Source organism: Lissotriton vulgaris, chromosome 9 (assembly GCF_964263255.1).
Source record: "Lissotriton vulgaris chromosome 9, aLisVul1.2, whole genome shotgun sequence".
Lineage (NCBI taxonomy): Eukaryota > Metazoa > Chordata > Amphibia > Caudata > Salamandridae > Lissotriton > Lissotriton vulgaris.
The window spans coordinates 226,715,466-226,736,521 of record NC_141697.1 but is presented as its reverse complement, the minus strand read 5'-3'; the positions used below and the strand labels follow the sequence as shown (position 1 = coordinate 226,736,521).

The 21,056-nt window shown below is 51.5% G+C and overlaps 1 protein-coding gene across 1 annotated transcript in view; it reads right to left on the bottom strand.

Annotated features, from left to right (window-relative positions):
• The window catches only part of SEC23A (SEC23 homolog A, COPII component), a 981,910-nt gene that overhangs the window by 570,211 nt on the left and 390,643 nt on the right, over window positions 1-21,056 (bottom strand). The window contains exon 12 of the mRNA XM_086937358.1: window positions 18,905-18,994. Coding sequence (XP_086793484.1) covers window positions 18,905-18,994 — 90 coding nt within the window. The remainder of the gene's footprint in view (window positions 1-18,904; window positions 18,995-21,056) is intronic.

Sequence of the window (21,056 nt, the reverse complement as noted above, 5' to 3'; positions counted from 1 at the left end):
CCCCCCCCCCCCCCCCCCCCAGCGCCTTGAGACCCTACGGGTATGTAGCGCGCTCTATAAGTGTCACTGATTGATTGATTGATTGACCACTATCAGCACCCCCTCGGGTACCGCCCCCCACGCCGGTCGCCAACACCACCGAAGCCCTGAAGTGCATCCTCCTCAACGTACGCTCCCTGCACAGACACGTAATAGAGATCTGGATATATTCAACACCCCCCGACAGATGTCGCCTTCTTCATGAAAGCCTGGACCAATGCCTACTCCGCCCCCACATCGCCACCGCCTTTCCTGGCGGATACAAGATCCTGAGAAAGGACCGCCCCAACCACCGAGGAGAAGGACTCGCCATCACACACAAAAGATTCCTCCAACTTTCCACCTCGAGTGGCTCCTTCTCCACCATAGAGCACCTCCACTTCCAGATCGAGACCAGCCCTATAACCACATTGCGTGGCACCCTCGCAGACAGACCCCCGGACCTCGAGCTTCATTCGCTACTACCATCGCCAACCTAATCGCACCCCACACCATCGCCTCCATGGACTACATACTCATTGGAGACCTGAACTTCCACCGTGACAACCCCATTCGACCAAAATCCTCCACCCTCCTAGACAACCTCACCAACATCGGACTGAAACAGCTCGTCACCACGCCTACCCACAAGGCAGGACACACCCTCAACCCCATCTTCGCAGGAGGAATCAACATCCGATTCATCCACACCGTGCAACCCCAATGGACAGACCACCACTGCGTACACTTCCTAGTCAACAAGCCCATGCCGCCCAAACCTGTCCCCCGCCCTCTACGAAGAAATTGGAGCTAAGTCACTGAAGAGCGGTCTGCTTAATTCAGACACTCTGTTCATCACCACCCCCTTTTCTGAATCGTTTTTGGCCACTATAGGTGTGGCAGGGTATACTCAGACATGAGTCCCTTGCTCACTGCACCATCAGGATTCAAGCAAGCCGGGCCGACAACGGCTGAAATGCCAGAAACCGGTCCCCGGAAGCTTGTCTCCTTTCTGGTGAAGAATTGGCTTGGTAGTTTAGTCTGCCCTGTTCCCATGATGCACTGGGCCAGGGACAGACTGATTTGCATATAGCCAGGTTCTGAGCTGGGATGGTGCAGTGAGCTAAATAACGGTGATGGATCAAGCCCTGATCTTTGGACTGGGTAAGAGTGGTCTGCTTAATTCAGACACTCTGTTCATCACCACCCCCCTTTTCTGAATCGTAAGTCACTGAAGAGCAGCTTGACCCCACCCTCAACCGCAACGCACCCACCACCTCGACTGACACCAACCTTGCAACTAAAAAAACTCCACAGATGTATCTCCAAATGCGCAGGCGAGCTCGCACTCCTACATAACCTCAACAGACACCACCCCAGGAAGGCCACCTGGTTCACCACCAACCTCCAAGAATCCAGACGCACCTGCAGACGCATTGAGAAGAACTGGGGAAACAGCAAAACGCCGGAAGACTGCACCACGTACAAGAACGCCATGACGGAATACCACCAACGCATCAGATTCACCTAAAAGACCTTCATCCAGAACAAGATCCCCGCCAAATCCAAGGAACTTTTTTGCGTCATCCAGGAATTCACCAAGCCCCCTGCGAAACCATGGACATCACCCCATCCCAGGACCTCTGCAACATGCTAGGATCTTACTTCCATCTAAAAATAAAGGGCCTCTTCGACAACTTTAACGACCAGACACCTGACTCCGAAACAACCTCCTACTCCAGCAACGCCATCCAGCCCACCATCTCCTCCTCCTGGACTCCGGTAACAACCGAAGACACCACCTCGACCATGAAAGGCATCCACTCAGGAGCCACCACATCTTCCACAGAGTCACCATCACTCCGGAACTACGATGCACCATCAACGCCGCCTTCAAAACCGGCCTCTTGCCAGACTGGAAATGCACAGAAGTCAGACCACTTCTCAAAAAACCCTCAGCAGATCACACGCACCTCAAGAACTACCGACCCATCTCCCTCTTCTCATGGACAAAGTCACAGAAAACACCGTCAACGCCCAACTAACAAAATTAATTGAAGAAAACGCAATCCTCTACCCCTCCCAATCCAGATTCTGCAGCAACCACAGCACAGAGACCGCCCTACTCACTGATACAGATGACATCCGCACTCTCCTCGATCAAGGACACACTGTTCGACCTCTCTACAGCATTCAACACCGTCTCCCACCGCACACTCACCACCAGAGTCCACGACTCCGGCATACAAGGAACCACCCTCGACTGGCTCCGCTCCTTCCTCACCAGCAGAACCCAAAAAAATCAGACTACGGCACTTCCTCTCCAAACCGACGGAAATCAGCTGTTGAGTACCCCAAGGATCGTCACTCAGCCCCACGCTCTTCAACATCTACATGATCCCCCTCACGCCATCGTCAGGTAGCACAGACTCAGCATAGTTTCCTTCGCTGACGACACCCAGCACATCCTCTCCCTCACCAAGGACACCATCACCACCAGTCTCAACTTCCATGAAGGAATGAAGGACGTCGCATCCTGGATGAGCAGAATCTGTCTGAAGCTCAACTCAGAGAAGACAGAGGTCCTCGTACCCTCCCCCTCAGCATGGGACAACAACTGGTGGCCCACCGCCCTCGGCAGCCCTCCCACCCCCACGGACCAAGCCGAAACCTCTGCATCGTACTAGACTCCTCCCTCGCCATGATTCCCACATACCTAAGCCCACAGGGGCAGGTGATAAGATAAATGAACCACTCGCTAATGCAATTTGTGTGGTGCACCAGACACCATTTCAACGATTCCATTCATCATGAGATGTGCTACCATGGCGATGCAGGAGAACATTTTCCTCTTTGAAACACAACTCTATCTCCAGGTGTCTGGCACATCCATGGGGAGCACCTTTGCACAGAGTCTGGCGAATCTTTTCATGCACATGCTTGAGGAGGAGGTAGTCTTATCATCCAACAATCCCTTCCAGACACACATCCATCTCTGGAAGAGATATATGACCTGTCCTGTCCTCAGGACACTCCGCGCCGCATGGCCCTCCAGCTGTGTCTGTGTGCCCCCTCCCTTGCTCGCTGCTGATCGTTGCCGTTTCTGCCAAGTGCTCTGTGTGTTATTTCCCCACTTGTATTTCCCCACTTGTTCCTCACTTGTTGCCTGTATTGCCCCTGTCTTTTGCTCTGTGACTTTTTCTTTGTGTGTGTTTCAGCCCCGGTTCCCTGTGACCTCCGCTCCCTGCTTACCGCCGCCGGAGATCACGGCCCCGCCCACTTCTCTTCTGTGCCCTCCCCGCTCCCGCCTCCCAGCCGCCCCTCCCTTCCACTTGTCCTTAAATGGAGACCGCACGGCGAAGGTGAGTGTGACCTGTCCTCAGGACACCCCCGCGCCGCACGGCCCTCCAGCTGTGTCTGTGTGCCCCCTCCCTTGCTCGCTGCTGATCGTTGCCGTTTCTGCCAAGTGCTCTGTGTGTTATTTCCCCACTTGTATTTCCCCACTTGTTCCCCACTTGTTGCCTGTATTGCCCCTGTCTTTTGCTCAGTGACTTTTTCTTTGTGTTTCAGCCCCGGTTCCCTGTGACCTCCGCTTCCTGCCGCCGGAGATCGCGGCCCCGCCCACTTCTCTTCTGTGCCCTCCCAGCTCCTGCCTCCCAGCTGCCCCTCCCTCCCACTTCGCCTTAAATGGAGACCACGCGTGCGCGCCGATTGTGCGCCGAAGGCACGCCAAAGGCAAGCCCGTCTGCGCCCATCCACGCCTGGACCGCGCCCAGCGCCAGAACCCCTGGCCCCCGCAGATGCCAGCCCACCCGCCGGACTTACGACGCCGCCACACTCAACGCACTCAACACCGGCCGGATCCCCGGATGCTACCGAGCCACCCCGCGACGCACCCACGGACCCTTCTGCTGCCGATCCTGCTACTTCTCCTGCATCCGGACCGGCACTGCACCCGCCAAGCCGAGCACCAGCAGCAATCACCTGAAGTGCATCCTGTTCAACACCCGCTCCGTCCACAGACACGCCGTGGAACTCTGGAAATTGCTCGACACCACATCTCCAGACGTCGCCTTCCTCACGGAACCATGGATTAATGCCACCTCAGCGCCCGCCATCACCATCCCGGACGGATACAAGATCACCCGGAGGGACCGCGTCAACCAGACAGGAGGAGGCATCGCCATCGTCCACAAGAACACCATCGCATCACGACCAGCTCCGACGACACCCTCACAGCCGCTGAACATCTCCACTTCCAGATACACACCGACCCTAAGACCACACTCAGAGGCACCCTCATCTACAGACCCCCAGGACCCCGCACACAATTCAGCAAAGACATCGCAGACTTCATCAGCCCGCACGCCCTCTCCTCCGCTGACTACATCTTCCTCGGGGACCTCAACTTCCACCTGGAGAACAACAAGGACAGCAACACCACCACCCTGCTGGACAACCTCGCCAACCTCGGACTCAAGCAACTGGTCAACACCCCCACCCACTACGCCGGACACACGCTTGACCCCGTCTTCTCCTCCAGCAAGGACATCTCCTTCAGCCACTCCACCGGACTCCACTGGACAGACCACAGCTGCGTCCACTTCTCCTTCAGAAGGACCACGACCCACCACCACCCGCAACAGGTTGCCCGCAGGAGCTGGAACAAGATCACCTCCAACCAGCTCTCCACATCCCTGAACCTGAATCCTCCCGCCAGCTCAACGGATACCAACCAGGCAGCCAACAACCTCACACAGTGGATCACCAACTGCGCTGACGACCTCGCACCCCAGAAAAACCATCCCAGCAGACCCGGCAGCAAGAAGGCTTCCTGGTTCAACAACGATCTCATGAACTCCAAGAAGAACTGCCGCACCCTCGAGAAAGCCTGGAGCAAAGACCCGACTTCAGACAACATGACTGCCCTCAAGCACGCCACCCGCAAACACCACCAGCTGATCCACGCCACCAAGAAAACAGCATTCAAGGAACGACTAGACAACGCACACAACAGCAAAGAACTCTTCAACATCGTCAAAGAGCTCTCGAACCCCAGCGCCGGAACCAACGACATCACCCCCTCTCAAGAACTCTGCGACTCTCTTGCCTCGTTCTTCCACAGCAAGATCGCCGACATACACAACAGCTTTGGCACACAGCCCACACACCCAACCACCGAACCGACGCCCCCCACCACCACCCTCCGCGCCTAAACCCCGCTCAGCACCGAAGACACCATCCACACAATGAACACCATCCACGCCGGATCACCAACTGACCCATGCCCCCACCACTTCTTCAACACAGCCGCCTCCGTCATCGCACACCAACTCCGAGACGTCATCAACTGCTCCTTCAACAACGCCACCTTCCTGGAGAGCTGGAAGCATGCCGAACTCAGCGCCCTCCTGAAGAAACCATCAGCCGACCACACCGACCTCAAGAACTACCGCCCCATCTCGCTCCTCCCGTTTCCTGCTAAAGTCATCGAGAAGACTGTCAACCGACAGCTTGCCGCCTTCCACGAGACAAACGGATCCCTCGACCCCTCGCAGTCCAGCTTCCGAGCCAACCACAGCACCGAGACCGCCCTCATCGCAGCCACTGACGGCATCCGAGCCCTGCTCGACAACGGGGAAACGGCTGCCCTCATCCTCCTGGACCTCTCCGCAGCGTTCGACACTGTCTGCCACCGCACCCTAGTACAACGCCTCAGGAACGTCGGAATCCGAGAGAAGGCGTTGGAGTGGATCATCTCGTTCCTCGCCAGAAGATCCCAGAGAGTCCGCCTCCCCCCGTTCAGATCCAAGGCCACCGAAGTCATCTGCGGCGTACCACAAGGATCATCACTCAGCCCCACCCTCTTCAACATCTACATGAGCCCCCTCGCGGCCATCGCACGCCAACACAACCTCAACATCATCTCCTACGCCGACGACACTCAGCTGATCCTCTCCCTCACCAAAGACCCCGCCACAGCCAGAACCAACCTACACGAAGGGATGAAAGAAGTAGCCGAGTGGATGAAGAACAGCCGCTTGAAACTCAACTCAGACAAGACGGAAGTCCTCATCCTGGGAACATCTTCCTCCGCCTGGGACGACTCCTGGTGGCCCCCTGCCCTGGGCAGCGCACCCAAACCAACGGACCACGCACGCAACCTGGGCTTCATCCTGGACTCCTCCCTCTCGATGACCAGACAAGTCAACGCCGTCTCGTCCTCGTGCTTCAACATCCTACGCATGCTCAGGAAGATCTTCCGATGGATCCCCACCGAAACCAGGAAGACGGTCACACAGGCACTCGTCACCAGCCGACTGGACTACGGAAACACCTCTACACCGGAACCACAGCCAAACTACAGAAGAGACTCCAACGCATCCAGAACGCCTCTGCACGACTCATCCTGGACATCCCCCGTCACAGCCACATCTCCGGACACCTGAGAGACCTGCACTGGCTCCCCGTCAACAAGAGAATCACGTTCCGACTCCTAACCCACGCACACAAGGCCCTCCACGACCTGGGCCCCAGATACCTCAACAACCGCCTGACCTTCTACACTCCCACCCGCCAGCTTCGTTCGACCAGCCACGCCCTCGCAGCCATTCCATGCATCCGAAGAGCGACCATGGGAGGAAGATCCTTCTCCTACCTGGCAGCCAAGACATGGAAATCCCTCCCCATCCACCTCCGTCAGACCCAAGACCACCTCTCCTTCAGGAAGCAACTCAAGACCTGGCTGTTCGAGCAGTAGCAGACCCCCCTCCCCCAAGCGCCTTGAGACCCTTCAGGTGAGTAGCGCGCTATATAAATTTCTTGATTGATTGATTGATTGATATATCAACGACATTCTTGTGGTCTGGAGAGGCAACGAGACGACCCTTAACACCTTTCATAATTGGCTCAACACCTGAAATGACCATCTCAGGTTCACATGTGACTATATTAAAGAAAAACTTGCTTTCCTGGACCTCTCCATTTATCCATCAGATGGCCAGTTAGAAACTAAACTATATACCAAACCCATGGCTCGAAATGCTTTACTTCATTACAAAAGCTACCACCCCAAATCACTGTGAAAATCTTCCCTTCTGTCAATTTCTCAGGCTGCAGCAGAATTGTTCTAGCACTGACAAATACTAAGAACACACCCAGAGCCTAAGAAATAACCTTCTTGATAGACACTATCCCAAAGCCCTAGTCAAGAAATCAGCCGAACGTGCATTAAACAACAGGGATACCTTACTGGATAATCCATCAAATACACCCATGCAAACCAGGTTGGTGTGTGTCAACGCCTTCAGTTCTCTCTCAAACACAGTGAAAAAGTCAGTACTGCGGAATTGCAACATTCTTAACAAAGATCAATCACGATGCAAAAACCCCTATTTTCTTTCAAACAAAATACTAACCTTAGGGACACCTTAGTACACACAAGACCGGTACTAAGTAGCACACAGAAACCTAACACCCTCTGGCATCTGCCATCTGTACAAGGTCATTTTCCCTGTGGGTCGTACTCAGTTTGCGCTCAGTCTCATGCCACGAAAACCATAGATATAGGCACCACCAGACATGGGAGCTAAAGCACCACGCAAATTGCAATACCGTGCAGTTCATTTACCTTATCACCTGCCCCTGTGGGCTTAGGTATGTGAGAATGACTACACGCAAAATCCGCATACGCATACAGGAACACAAGAGCACCATCAGATGTTCCACACAAAACACGCGATTGACTAAACATTTTTTCAAGATGCACTACTAGGCAGACTCGCTAACATGGACGGTACTGGAAAAACCCAACGTGGGTGCCTCAACACCTGACCTCGCCCTACGACTGCTTAGGGTAGAGGAGCGTTGGGTCTTCAGACAAAATACAACCAATGCCGGACTCGATGATTACATCCCATGGCTCGCCTTGACCTAGCATGCAATCCTGCAACTGTGCCTGACAGTGCAAGTAGACTGCATCGTGCCCGGTCACAGGGCCACTGGATTTTACATTGGTTCCGGTCTCTCACTCATGTGGCCACTGCAACTTCCACCTCTAGCGCCATGTTACAGGAACTTCCCATGACTTTGCACTATCGACAACACCCCCAAGCAGTGCTACACTCATGTCTGCTTTTTCAATCCCCCAGCCTGAGCTGACTGGCTGCATGTATGTACTGAGTTACCCCGCCTGTGCGCCTCCTGACAGTGCACAACACACCTTGTTCCATTCACCTCTTAGCCCGAGCTGATTGCGCTGTTGTGTCATAACGCCGACCATGATCCTTCCACCAGCTGGTTCATTTGTATTTGTATCCCGAGCACAGTGCCCCTCGCCGACATACTAGCGAGGGTTCCCTTTTATTGACCCTGCACCCGTTAAGAGACTACATTTCCCTAGACGCACTTACTCTTAAACTACAACTCCCAAGCACCCCGTTCTGTTTCAACAGTAATTGACGCGCCATCATATACAGCACGTCAAACCTCACAGTATATTCTTCCGGTTGGACGCACGCCCAAGAGACCCCGCTACATCAGAGAGGTAAGTTACCTGGCCTATCTTGCCCCGGGGCGCTACCATCTCCGACTTGCTTGGGCCATGATCAGCCCCCTCCAGGCTGCCGCCATGCCGTTGACCCGCAAACAGGGACCTTTCCCTTGTTCTGTCTCCTGGCCCAGTGGCGTTATTACCTCAGGCTTAAACCGCAACGCCGAGTTAGTTGCCGTGCCACAAACCTTCCGACAGCGATCCTCCTGCTTCGCACACCTTTGCTTGTCTGTGAGGCTCCCATCATTGAGAGCCATCTACCATGCTCCGGCTTTTTACACGCCCTTACACGCCCCTGAGACCAGCATCAAGCACCACAAGTCCGCCATTCTAATGTTCCATCTTGGGGCTTTTGTTAATTAGAATGCACCCATTTCTCCTCGCCAGGGCGCGCACACACTGCCTTAAGTTCCGTCTAGTTTCTCCCTCCCTAATGGCGTGCAGTAGCATAGCTACTATTGGTCTATCCAGGCACAGCCCCTCTGGGTTGCTCTAAGGGTCCGCTTCTGGAGAGTTGCAGTCTGACCCCTGGTCACATGAAGGGGGTCTTGTGGCGCGTCATTACCCTACAAGGTACTATAGATCACAATTATGTAGCATCTGTCTTCACTTTGCACACAACCCTTTCACCATAGTATATTCCTAGCCATGTCGGTACTCCAGTTTAAGCAAACCATTGCCCTCTGCCTGCCCCTTTTCTGACCAATGAACATCTGAGCTCTGTCGAAACTGTACTCTCCTGTCTCTCTCTTCCTCGCTGACACCACCTATTCTCCTCTTCAGGTTGGATTAGCGTATGTACTTTTGGCTAAAATAGCCCCGGACAGAAGCGGTAACTATATCAATCTAAATAGGTAAGTCGCGCCTTGCACCAATGTCATAAAACTTACAATTGTGTCTTTACCCAGCACTGGGTATGTTAAAGGCCATTTTAATCTGAATGTGGCATAAACCAGCACCTGCACCATTGGTATTTTTGTTTTTTCGTCTAACTACAGGTCCCAGCGGTGGATTCACTAAACACACCAATCTCTGGTTCAGTATACACCACTGTTTCTATTCACATTTACTTGTTGCAGTAGCTGTTTTTCTGATCCTGGTGAAGGCCAAAACACTTTTTGTAGGTCTAAAGGCCGAAACATGTCGATCTTTTTAATGTAGCTGTCTTGAATCCGGACAGTCTCATTATCTAGCTTATTGTTTTTAATCTTGTCACTGGGTAGCTGAATAAAGTTTTTGATAGCTAGCTATGTAGGCAGTTTAACTCACTCTCACATTCACGCTAGCACTGAGCAATACATTTATTTACACAGCACGCTCACAAAGGGTTCTTAGTACAACCCATGTGCTCAAATTGAAAAAACATCCCTGAGCTCCTCCCCCGTAGAGAGGGGGTTGTAGTCCGCGCCAGGACTAGGTTCCTGACGCGAGGAAGCACCCCTTTGATGAAGCATAATACCTCTGATGTGTGAGGGGAACTGTCCTTAAAAAGGGATACGTTCACCGCACCAATCGGTCCCTATCTTGGTGTCTGGTATATATGTTCCACATACTCAGCAGTTTTATATTCTGGACCTGTGGGCTCTTTGTGAGTTAGCTTTCAAGACAGTCACCCAAGCCTACAAATGCCTCCACAACACCGGACTCCAATACCTCAATGAGAGAATCTACTTCCACGTACCCATGAGAAACCTCTGAACCGCCGACCTCTTGGATCTGCAGAGCCAGAACAGGTGGAAGAGCCTTCTCCTACATCGCGACCAAGACCTGGGAGGAGCTCCCGATCGACATCAGACGTGCCCCCTCTCTGAACATCTTCAGGAAGACACTCAAGACCTGGCTCTTCCACTGAACGGCTCACCACTCTTCCCCCCCCCCCCCACCCCAAAAGCGCCATTGGACCCTCACGGGTGAGTAGCGCTCTGTTCAATCCCCTGATTGATTGATTGATTGATGGCAACTCTCTGCAAAAGCTTAGCAAAAGGCGAGCTAGCCTCTGAAGCGAGGCTATGAGGAGAAAACAAGCCAAAGGATGGGATTGAATCAAGGTCACTAGCCTCACCAAGGTCAGACACCCAATGATACTAAGGGAGGAAGCTGAAGAATCGCAGTTATGTCATGACTGACCTCACCAAATTACCTGTGTCCCAAGGAGAAAACATTAGGGGGCTCCTCAGAAAGCCGAGGAATGTAGCCTGAAAATAACTGTTCCAACGACGCCATTCCTGACATCGATCAGCGTTGAAGACGAGACAGCTTGGCATCAGGGAGGAGAGATAAAGTAGCAGCCATCAAAGCCGATGGTGGAGCTGGCAGATCCAACACTGGTGCCACAGGTGGGAATACCAAAGGGCTGTGCACCAGAGCCGATAAGGGTTCGATCATGGATTTGGAGGGCCTAACAGACACCAAGGGAGGTCCCCGCCACTTTGGAGTCAGTCAAGGTGTCACCAACCTCCTTAGGGCAGAGGTGCGAGCCAGAGGGAGGCGGAGAACCAAAAATGGCATGAAGGGATAGACTGTGTCCCCTCATTTGAGACAGTCTTGTCTCAGCGCTAGGAAACAGAAAGGGTGGGACAGATTCTCACTGTGACCCCGAAATTGGAGAAATAGGAGGAGTGTCAGGGGCACTAAACAAACGCGGTAAAGTTATGGGAGGCAGCAGCACTGACAGCGTGACTTACCAGCTGACATCAAGGACAAAAGACTTTGGGAGCTGGCCCTCGCGTCGTCCTCGGAGCGAGAAGATGACTGCGACCGACACCAGACCTTCGACCACCACATCGCTAACAGTGTCATGCGGTGCTCCCCGCAAACGCCGACAATTGAAGCTGAAGACCTGAGAATATCTAGCCCCAGAATCCTTACCTTAGAATTATCCCCATCATCAGACTGGATATGGAAACTTTGCAAGCAGAACCTCTGCATGCTGGTAGGTGACGTTGTTCAGCTCCACATCAGTGTCATCCGCGCTGGACGTGACATGCCTATCTAGGTGCCACACAAAGTGCTGAAGTCAGATACTTTTTGAGACCTTTCCATGCCAGAAGCGAGGAACCATGAAGATTTTCATGATGTTCTGGTGTGCAGCACTATAGACCTCATAAGAGTACCATCTGTGAAGAAATATGTTCGCAGAGCTGGGTGGATGGATGGATGGGAGGGTCGGCAAAGAATCTGCAGCTACATAGTCTCTACCAGATAAGGCTCTACAGAAGGTTACTTTTTCATCTGATAGAGACTTCTAGCAGCAGAGTCCTTACCTTAGAATAGATAACAGGCAATACCTCTCCAGATGAAGGTCTGCAAGCTGATTTAGACCAGGAAGCCTTGGAGGACTAAACGGGCAAAGTGCTGGTCATGAGGTACCTGACTAATCAGACAGTAATGTCTGGTGAATGTGTACCAGAGATGCCTACTTTGCCGCCTGACGCAGTGGTTGCAGCCTAGGTTCTGGCTGAATGAGCATGCAAGCCGTCATGGAGTTACTTCTTGGCCAATGTGTAGCAGATTTTAATGGAGAGCACTATCCATTGTGAGATGGTCCGTTTTTGCATAGCGTTTCCTTTCTTCGCCCCAATGAAGAGATAATTGTCCATCCAAAACTCTCTGGCACAATCAATGTAGAATGCTCTTTTTGAGTCCAATCAGTGGCGTCTCTCCTACTCTATGGAAGGGTGAGGCAGGGCAAAGAGGGCAGGTAAGGTGATATGTTGGACCACATAAAAAGATGTCACCACTTTCAGAAGAAAGGAGACACTGGTTCTCAGTTCCAGTTGTCTAGATAGAACGTCATGTAGGGAGGGTGCACAGAAAGTACTTGCAGTTCAAATACCCACCGGGCCGATGCTATGGCTACCAGAAAATCTGATTTGATGGTAAGCACACAAACAGTTGGGTAGAGGCTCGAAGGGCGCAAACATTAGAAATGTCAAGACCAGATTAAGGAGCCATTGGGGAATGATGAATGGTTGTGAAGGGAACAGGTTTTGGAGTCCCTTTAGAAAACGAGCGACAAAGAAGGCTGGTCCGGAACCACAAAAAAGCCGAAATGGTTGACACTTAACTTTTAACAGTGCCCAAAGCAAAGCCTTGCTGGACCGGGGAAAGTATGAACAACAAAACTTGGGATAGGGTTGCAGAAAGGGGATCAACATTCTTGGAAGCACAACATGCCACAAATGTCTCCCAACTACAGGGATAGGCTGTCTTGCTTGAGAGATACCTGGCTGCCAGAATAACATTGCAGACTTCAGAAGGAAGGCCATAAACGGCCAATCTACAAGCGTGAAGGCAGAGAGTGCAGAGACTGGGGTGCAAGACCCTGCCCTACAGCTGCAACAGAAGGTACTCTCAAAGGGGCAGTCTGATTGGAGAATTCCAGCATGTAGAAGTGCTGAAATTGCATGCTGTCAGCGGTGATGAATTGATCTTAAAAAAACCTTGCACCAACTCCAGATGGAGACGCCATTTATGATCCCCTAGGTGTCGATGTCCGAGTCTGTCCGACTTGGCGTTCAGAGAGCCTGCCAAATTTTGAACCACCAGGGAAAAGCTCAGTTGTTCCAGCCATCTCCAGAGAAGAAGCCTTTTGACACAGTATCTACGATCCCATCCTGCCCTGTTTGTTGCAGTACCTCATGGAGGTGGTGTTGTCCGTGAACACCTGCACTAGTCTTCCCTTGATCAAAGGATGAAAGTGTTTTAATGCCAGTCAGATTGCCCTCCGCTCTGACACGTTGATGTGGAATTGGGACTCTGCCGGAGACATGAGTCCTCTGTTCTCCACCTCTCCCAGATGGCCACCCCAACCCAGGAGTGACACATCTGTCAGGATGGGGAAGGGAGAGGGGTCTGCAGCTTGCCCAATCAAGGTTAAGCCACAACTGCAGGTCTCTTAAGGTCCCCTCTGAGGTCTGGAGCAGGTCGGAGAGATTTCGGATGCCAAATAGCCTCCGTCAGTATCACCGAAATTGAGGACAGAGGCTGAAACATCTGAATCATAGCCTGAATATTCTGGGCTCCATGTTCCGGACAGCTCAGATGAAGCGGAGTGCCTAGGAGGGAGTCAGGTGTGACTTCAGCAAGTCGATAGAGAAACCCAAAGACTGTAGGAGGTCCACCGTAGTCTGGAGGTGAGAGACAACTGTCTATTGTCTAGGTAGGGGAAGACCAGAGCCCCCATCCTCTACAGATGTGCTGCAACTTCTGCCATCACCTTGGTGAACATTCAACGGCGCTGTAAAGCCAAAGGGTGCACAGCAAACTGAAAGTACTTGTGGCGCACCTTGAATGCTTGTGGACAGGCATGGAGGGGATATGGAAGTGGGTATCCTGAATGTCCAGTGTTACCATCCAGTCTCCGGCCTCGAGGGGAGACATGACCTGCGCTAACGTTAACATCTTGGATTTATCCTTCAGCAAGACATTGAGAAAGCACAGGTCTAGAATCCTGCTGCCCGGACTGGTATGATGGCAATATAAAGGAATTTGGGGCCTCCGCCTGCCTAGGGTGTGGCAGATTGGGTAAACCTTTGGCTAGTGGTCACATGTCTGCGGGAACCGCGTCCACAGCAATCAAAAGGCTGAGCTGCTGAGTGGGATAAGACACTGTTGGTAGACCCTACTGCAGCAACAGAAGGGGCAAAAATCAGAATGGGGTTGGCGGTGGGCAAAGGAGAGTCCTAAGGACCTGGCAGCAGCCCGGCTGTCCTTAAAGCGTTCTAGTGAGGAGTCTGTCTTTTTGCCAAATAATCTGGAACCATCGAAGGGCAAGAACATAAGGGAAGCTTTCCCCGAAAAGCCAGCAGTTCTGAAGCAGGCATGGCGTCTTAGTGCCACAGATGACACAATACCTCTGCCTAGCTAGTCTGTCATCTCCAGTCAGCAGCAAATAGTGAATTATGTTGGGTTTCTGCCATCTGAAATTGCCTGTGACAGCATGGCTTGGGCCTCCTCGGAGACCATGGGCAGTACTTGTGCAACTGAGCCCCAAACCCTGAGGGTGTATTCACCGAAAAGGCATGCAGTGTTCACTGACCGCAGTGCTAGGCTGCGGAAGAGAACATTCTATTGCCAAAGGTATCCAGCCTTTTGGATTGCCTATCCAGTGAAGTGGCAGGGAATGCCAGAGTTGGCTTTTCAAGTGGAGGATTGGACTGCCAATCCCTTCGGGTTGGATACAAGTTGAGGAGACTGGGATCCCAGGAGTGGGGCAACGGCAGTGAGCAATTGTCCTGTGCATAGGAGCCCCTGTGCAGGGCTTGGGCCAGGTTTTAAACAGGACGTCCATAAAGGCTTCCTTAAATGGGAGGAGAGGTTCAGAGGGGGTACCTCTCATCTGAAGCACCTCTGTCAAGACATTTGAATAGACTGCCACGGAGGGCAGCTATAGGTCCAGGACCTCAGCCACCCTATTGCAAAAGAGGCCTCTTCCTACATAGCCACCATGGGATGAGACCAAGTTAGAGTCTGGTGAGGTGTCCAACTCGCTTGCATCCGGCAGTTTCTCATGCCAGTTGTCCTCAGGCTGATCTAGGAGATTAAGGTAACCATATGTGTCCTAGGACCCCAAATCATCTCCCTCTCAAGGCCTGTCAAAGAAAAAAGGCACTAGCTCCCAGTCCAGGGCACAGTTCCAGCTGGCACTAGAGTCGGTGTCAGACAACGCCTATGTGACTCCATATTGGACGGGGTCATTGCCGCTGCTGGGCAAAGGTGGAACCAGGAACTACAGCATTGGAGCAGATTCGCGGAAGGATTTGGTCTCGTAGCCAGAGCTGATCCAAGGAGCCTGAATGGTGAAGAGGGTGAACTCACCAGTGGGAATCCACTGAGGACTCCCTCCAAACCCATGAGGCCTGAAGGCGCTCCAGATGGTAAGGGCCACCCAAAAATTAGGTGCATTGCCTCACAGAACTTATTGAGTCGGATGGTTGTCGCTCCTATTCTGGGAACCTCTGGGAAGCACAGAGTGGACCCAGGCACATGCTCACTGCAGTGGAAGCGTGGAAGGGGTCTCAGCTTGGGTAGTCGTTCCTGTGCCTCGTCCGAAGGCTTGGACCCGTACAGTGAAGTCAAAGAGCGTTTTGACTTCAACTTTTTTTTTTGTGGGACCGACCCGATGACTTCACTGAGATGACTTATGTACTCCGCAAGCAGTCATGTGACCACACACGCAACTGGGATCTTGATTGTCAAGGGGTCATCCAACATCGGACGGCGAGAGGCTTCAAGGCGCTGGAATGGATCATCTCCTTCCTCGACGGAAGAACACAGAGAGTCCGCCTACCACCGTACAAGTCAGAGGCCTCCGAAGTCATCTGCGGCGTCCCTCAAGGATCATCTCTGAGCCCCACCCTCTTCAACGTCTACATGAGCCCCCTCGCGGCCATCGTACGCAAACACAACCTCAGCATAATCTCCTACGCCGACGACACCCAGCTGATCCTCTCCCTGACCAACGACCCCGCCTCCGCCAGAGCCAACCTGCACGAAGGGATGAAAGAGGTAGCCGAGTGGATGACGACCAGTCGCCTGAAACTGAACTCTGACAAGACGGAGGTCCTCATCCTGGGCTCTTCCCCCTCCGCCTGGGACGACTCCTGGTGGCCTCCCGCCCTGGGCACAGCACCCAAACCGACAGACCATGCACGCAACCTGGGCTTCATCCTGGACTCCTCCCTCTCCATGACCAGGCAAGTCAACAACGTCTCCTCGGCGTGCTTCAACATCCTACGCATGCTACGGAAGATCTTCCGGTGGATCCCCACCGAGACCAGGAAGACCGTCACCCAGGCCCTCGTCACCAGCCGACTGGACTACGGCAACGCCCTCTACGCCGGTACCACCGCCAAGCTCCAGAAGAGACTCCAGCGGATCCAGAACGCCTCAGCCAGACTCATCCTCGACATCCCACGAACCAGCCACATCACCGGACATCTGAGAGACCTTCACTGGCTCCCCGTCAACAAAAGAATCACCTTCCGCCTCCTCACCCACGCACACAAAGCCCTACACGACCAAGGCCCGAGCTACCTCAACAGCCGGATCAACTTCTACGCTCCCAAACGCCACCTCCGTTCAGCAAACCACGCCCTCGCCGCCGTCCCCCGCATCCGAAGAGCGACTACAGGAGGAAGGTCCTTCTCCTACCTGGCCGCCAAGACCTGGAACTCCCTCCCTCCCGACCTGCGCCTGACCCAAGACCACCTCTCCTTCAGGAAGAAGCTGAAGACCTGGCTGTTCGAGCAGTAGCGCCCCCCCCCCCCCTCCCCCAGCGCCTTGAGACCCTACGGGTATGTAGCGCGCTCTATAAGTGTCACTGATTGATTGATTGATTGAAGGAGTGCTCACGCAACACCTTAGAGTGCATAGCGCTGCAGTCCTCGCAGGCCTTGGAGTCATGGTCCCACTACAATTACCATAGGCAAATCAGGTATTGGTCGTCAGAGACATCTGCCTGTGATAGGCACCACAAAGTATGAAACCTGCTGGTTTCCTAGGGAACATTTCTAGAACACCAGAAGACAAAGTCTCCAAATAAATGTAAAAAAACAGTTGCTCTCTCTGAAACTGGGGTGGTTGGGGCGGAAAGAAAATACCTGATGCCCGTGCTCTGGAGTGGTGACTATATAGGCACCACACGTCACTTTTGGCAGGGCAGGAGATGAACGATGCCACCTACCAGCATGCAGAAGTACTGTTTAAAAGGTTTCCGGATCCAGTCAGATGCCTTTGTAAAATTCTGCTGCTAGAAATCTCCGTCCGATACAACATGCATCCTTTATGCAAAGGTAAATTCCACATTTAGAAAAGCGGGCAGAATCAGAGGACTGTCACTGGAATGGAAGAAGGACACACAAACCTGGAGACCACCCATAAAGTAGCAATCGGTTGAACAGACAAGCATTTAGGAATGTACTTGCCATGTTTTTCAGAGCACCCAACCTTACACCAAAAAGAGATCCAGTATAGGTAATTTAGAAAGTTTACTGAGTCGTAATCAATCCCATTTTTAGATCTTACCTTGAGAGCTGCAAGATATTTTGTTACCTAACATTTAGCTTAGAGCTATTACTTACCACTGGTTGGTTTCACTGTCGTTCTCATTTGTGAGCTTCTAATTTCTTAGCGAATGTGGGCTTCACTTGGGTTTGTTCCTCCTGTGGAGCATGGACTCATTACTTGTGTCCGTCCACTGGTCCGTTTTCAGGCGCTGATTTTTCTTTTGTTTAGGCACTCTGCAACAGTGTGTATTTTTTCCTACTGTCTCCCTCTCCGAAGCTCTCGCTTCCCGTGTGCTTGGCCCCTGTGACCTTGTGTGCTTATATTGCCCCAACATTGCTTTTCCAGCAATGTGATTCTCCCTACACCTCTTAGTTGTGCTTTCTTGTTCAATTGCTCCACCCACGTACCTCTCTCTCTGTTTTCCATCCCTGTACCCTCCAAGTTGCTTCCCCCTGCCCACACCCTGTGATGCTTCCCTCTCGCTGCTTTCCCCTCCACTCGTGTGGTTTCCTCCTCCCTTGATGTCACCCCCCATGGCCGCCTTCTCCCCTACGTTGCTTCTAGCTACTGATGCTACTTTTTCTTTTCGTTTGGCAATCTGACTCAGATCTAACAAAAAACGCTTGCTTCGTAATGCCTTTGAAAGTCTACAAAATGTTGCAGGCGGCCGCAAAAGGCTTTTATCTTTTGTAAACTCCATGCTGCACAGCAGCAGGATGCTGTAAAGCATGGCTAGAACCACTGGTAAAGCCTAACGATTCTAAAGGTGAAACCTACTGGTTGTGACATTACTGGTTTTGTGAATTTGTGGTACCTTTTATGTTTAAAATAACTTTACAATTTTTTTTTTTTAAAAGGTGGAAACAATTCCTGATTCCACAATTGCACAATATGTGTAATAGTCATTACTGCATGTTAGACGTTACTGCATGTGATTACCATAAATCTGTGCGTATGTTTGTAATGTGTGTTTCATGGAAATTGACATGAATGGGAAATAAGTTATATGACACATGCACACATCTTGTTCACTTTGTTTTCTAGAAAATCTAATCTGAAACTCTTTGCTTAAGGTTCCCTTTTTTCTACTGACATTATCCAAATGGAAACAATTGAAAAGTAAGGTCTACATTGTGCAAACTAGGAGGTTTATCCAACCCATTTACCAAAATGTAATATCCATCAAAATGCATTGAGAACTGAAAGCTCTTTATAGTGAACCCTCAATTGACATCTTCTAAAGACCTCCACAACTCACTTGCAGAAAATATAGCAAACAGACAAAATAGAAAAGACATGAAAGAAAAACCAAGAAACGTGCATTACCTGATTTACGACCTCAAAGTATACAGCAAGTGTTGTTGTGGGGTTAATCCCACATATCTTCCACTGACAGGTACCCCCTGTTCCTATTTCCTATAAATTAAGCACACAAATAATACATCTTACTTAAAAGATACCAGAATTTTCTAACAAGAAAGGTTTGCAACCAATTATTCCCTTTGGTATTAAGCTGTTACACACCCAGTGGCAGGCCATTTGATTGGATTTATTTATTTATTTTTTATTTAAACTTCAAACACTTTTTTTTTTTTTTTTTAGCAAAGGGTACCCAGGCACGATTATGATGGTGCCTGCAGACTTTGGTTTTCTACTGGCACATTTATAGTTGAGCCAAAATATTAAAAGATGTATACAATGCATTTAGTCAAAAATGTATTTTATTATTATTATTTTTTATTTTAAAAGATTTTATTAGAAGTTTTTACAAAACAGTACAGAGTAAGCCGATCGAAGGCAACACTGGTAAATGTAAACATACGTATCGGTAATAATACATACGGGCTTGTTACGGTGCATGTGTGCTGGTTATACATAGGCTGCTTGAGTCCTTGTCTTTACATACCGGTCAAATGCATTGCCCCCAACGGTCGGAAGAGATCGTGTGTAGGGGTAAGTAGGACAGAGATGAGAAGAAGTGAGAGAAAGGACGGACACAGTTGCGGTGAATAGAGGTTTGTATGGCCAGAGAGAGTTTGCAGACGGGTTACGCCGGGGAGGGGGGTTTCTGTGCATTTACGGCGTTTTTTGCGAGGCAAGGTATTTGTCCAGGGAGAGCCACATCTCATTGCTGCGTCCAACTTGTGGTGTTCGATTTTTCGTTATGTTGTCTGCTCCCCTTAGGAAGGTGACCCAGTTGAACCATATTTTGAAAGTGACCTTCCCTGTATCTTTCCAGGTAGACAGGATTGTCTTGGTTGCCGCCGTGAGGAGCAGGTCAATGAGGCTCCTGTCGTTGGCAGATTGAACCTCCGGTGCCGTGAATGCGTTTGCTATGCTTAGGAGATTCAGTTTTGGAGTGTACCCAGTTACATTGTGGATGAAATCTGTTACTTTCCCCCAGAAATTTTTAACTTTAGGGCATTGGACTATAATGTGTTCTAGGTCACCTCTCTGTTTCTGACAGTTCCAGCATAGGTCGTTGTCAGTGAGCCCGACCGCTGCTAGGCGTGCCGGGGTCCAGTACGCTCTGTGTAGAAGACAGAATTTTGTTTGTGCTAGTGTGGAGGTGACTTTGTACCTGCTTGCCGAGGCCCAGAGGAGGGCTTTTTCTTTTTCGCTAAACCGCCCTGCGTTTAGTGTTTCCCAGTGATTTTTTTTATTTTTTTTTTAAATAATTTTTATTGTAGTCATACCTGTACAGGTCGTTACACATAGAAGTATCATCATAAAATGTAGCAGACTTTCAACATGCTTCGTCAATCTGTACACAGCCGTCATGCCCACAACCCGGGGGTTGGGCGGCGATGATGTCTCTGCTCGTCCAAGCCTGACGTTCTATATGGAGGAGTGGTCAATGTCCGGATTATTGTGCATGACTACTTTTATAGTCCTACTTAACTACGCCCTAATCCCCAACTCCCTTCTCTGCGCAAAGCCCATAACTCCCCCCCCCAACCCGTCTCACCCACCACCACCTGCCTGAGGTCTCGTTGCGACCATTCCTGGATTTCTAGTGTCAACCCCCCTGCATACCTGCTGTTCCTAGGGCCTCAGCCCGCCTCCTCCGTCCCATCCGCCCCGGGAGCCTCCCCCTCATCATCAGCCTCGCTGTCCCTAAGTGCCTGCACCATTACTTCCCATGCGGTCGCAGTGTCAGCTGCTGTTGGGCTAGGGGTCCTACGCGCAAGCTGGTACCTATGTGTGCTGTCAGCCGTGGCCTATTTCAGAAATTCCTGCCGCCACCTCCGTGGAGTTGGCCCCACTCTCGCCTTCCAGTTCTTAGTGATCTCCCTCTTGGCCACCATCAGTCCCATGTCTATAAACTTACTCGTGAGTTTATTCTTGGGGGTATGGGGGAACCAGTGCAAAAGACATTCCGCTGGACCGTATTCTATGGACCTTTCAGTCACCTCATTCAGCACCTCTCCTATGTCCTGCCAATAATCCCGCAGGGCCGGGCATGCCCACAGCATGT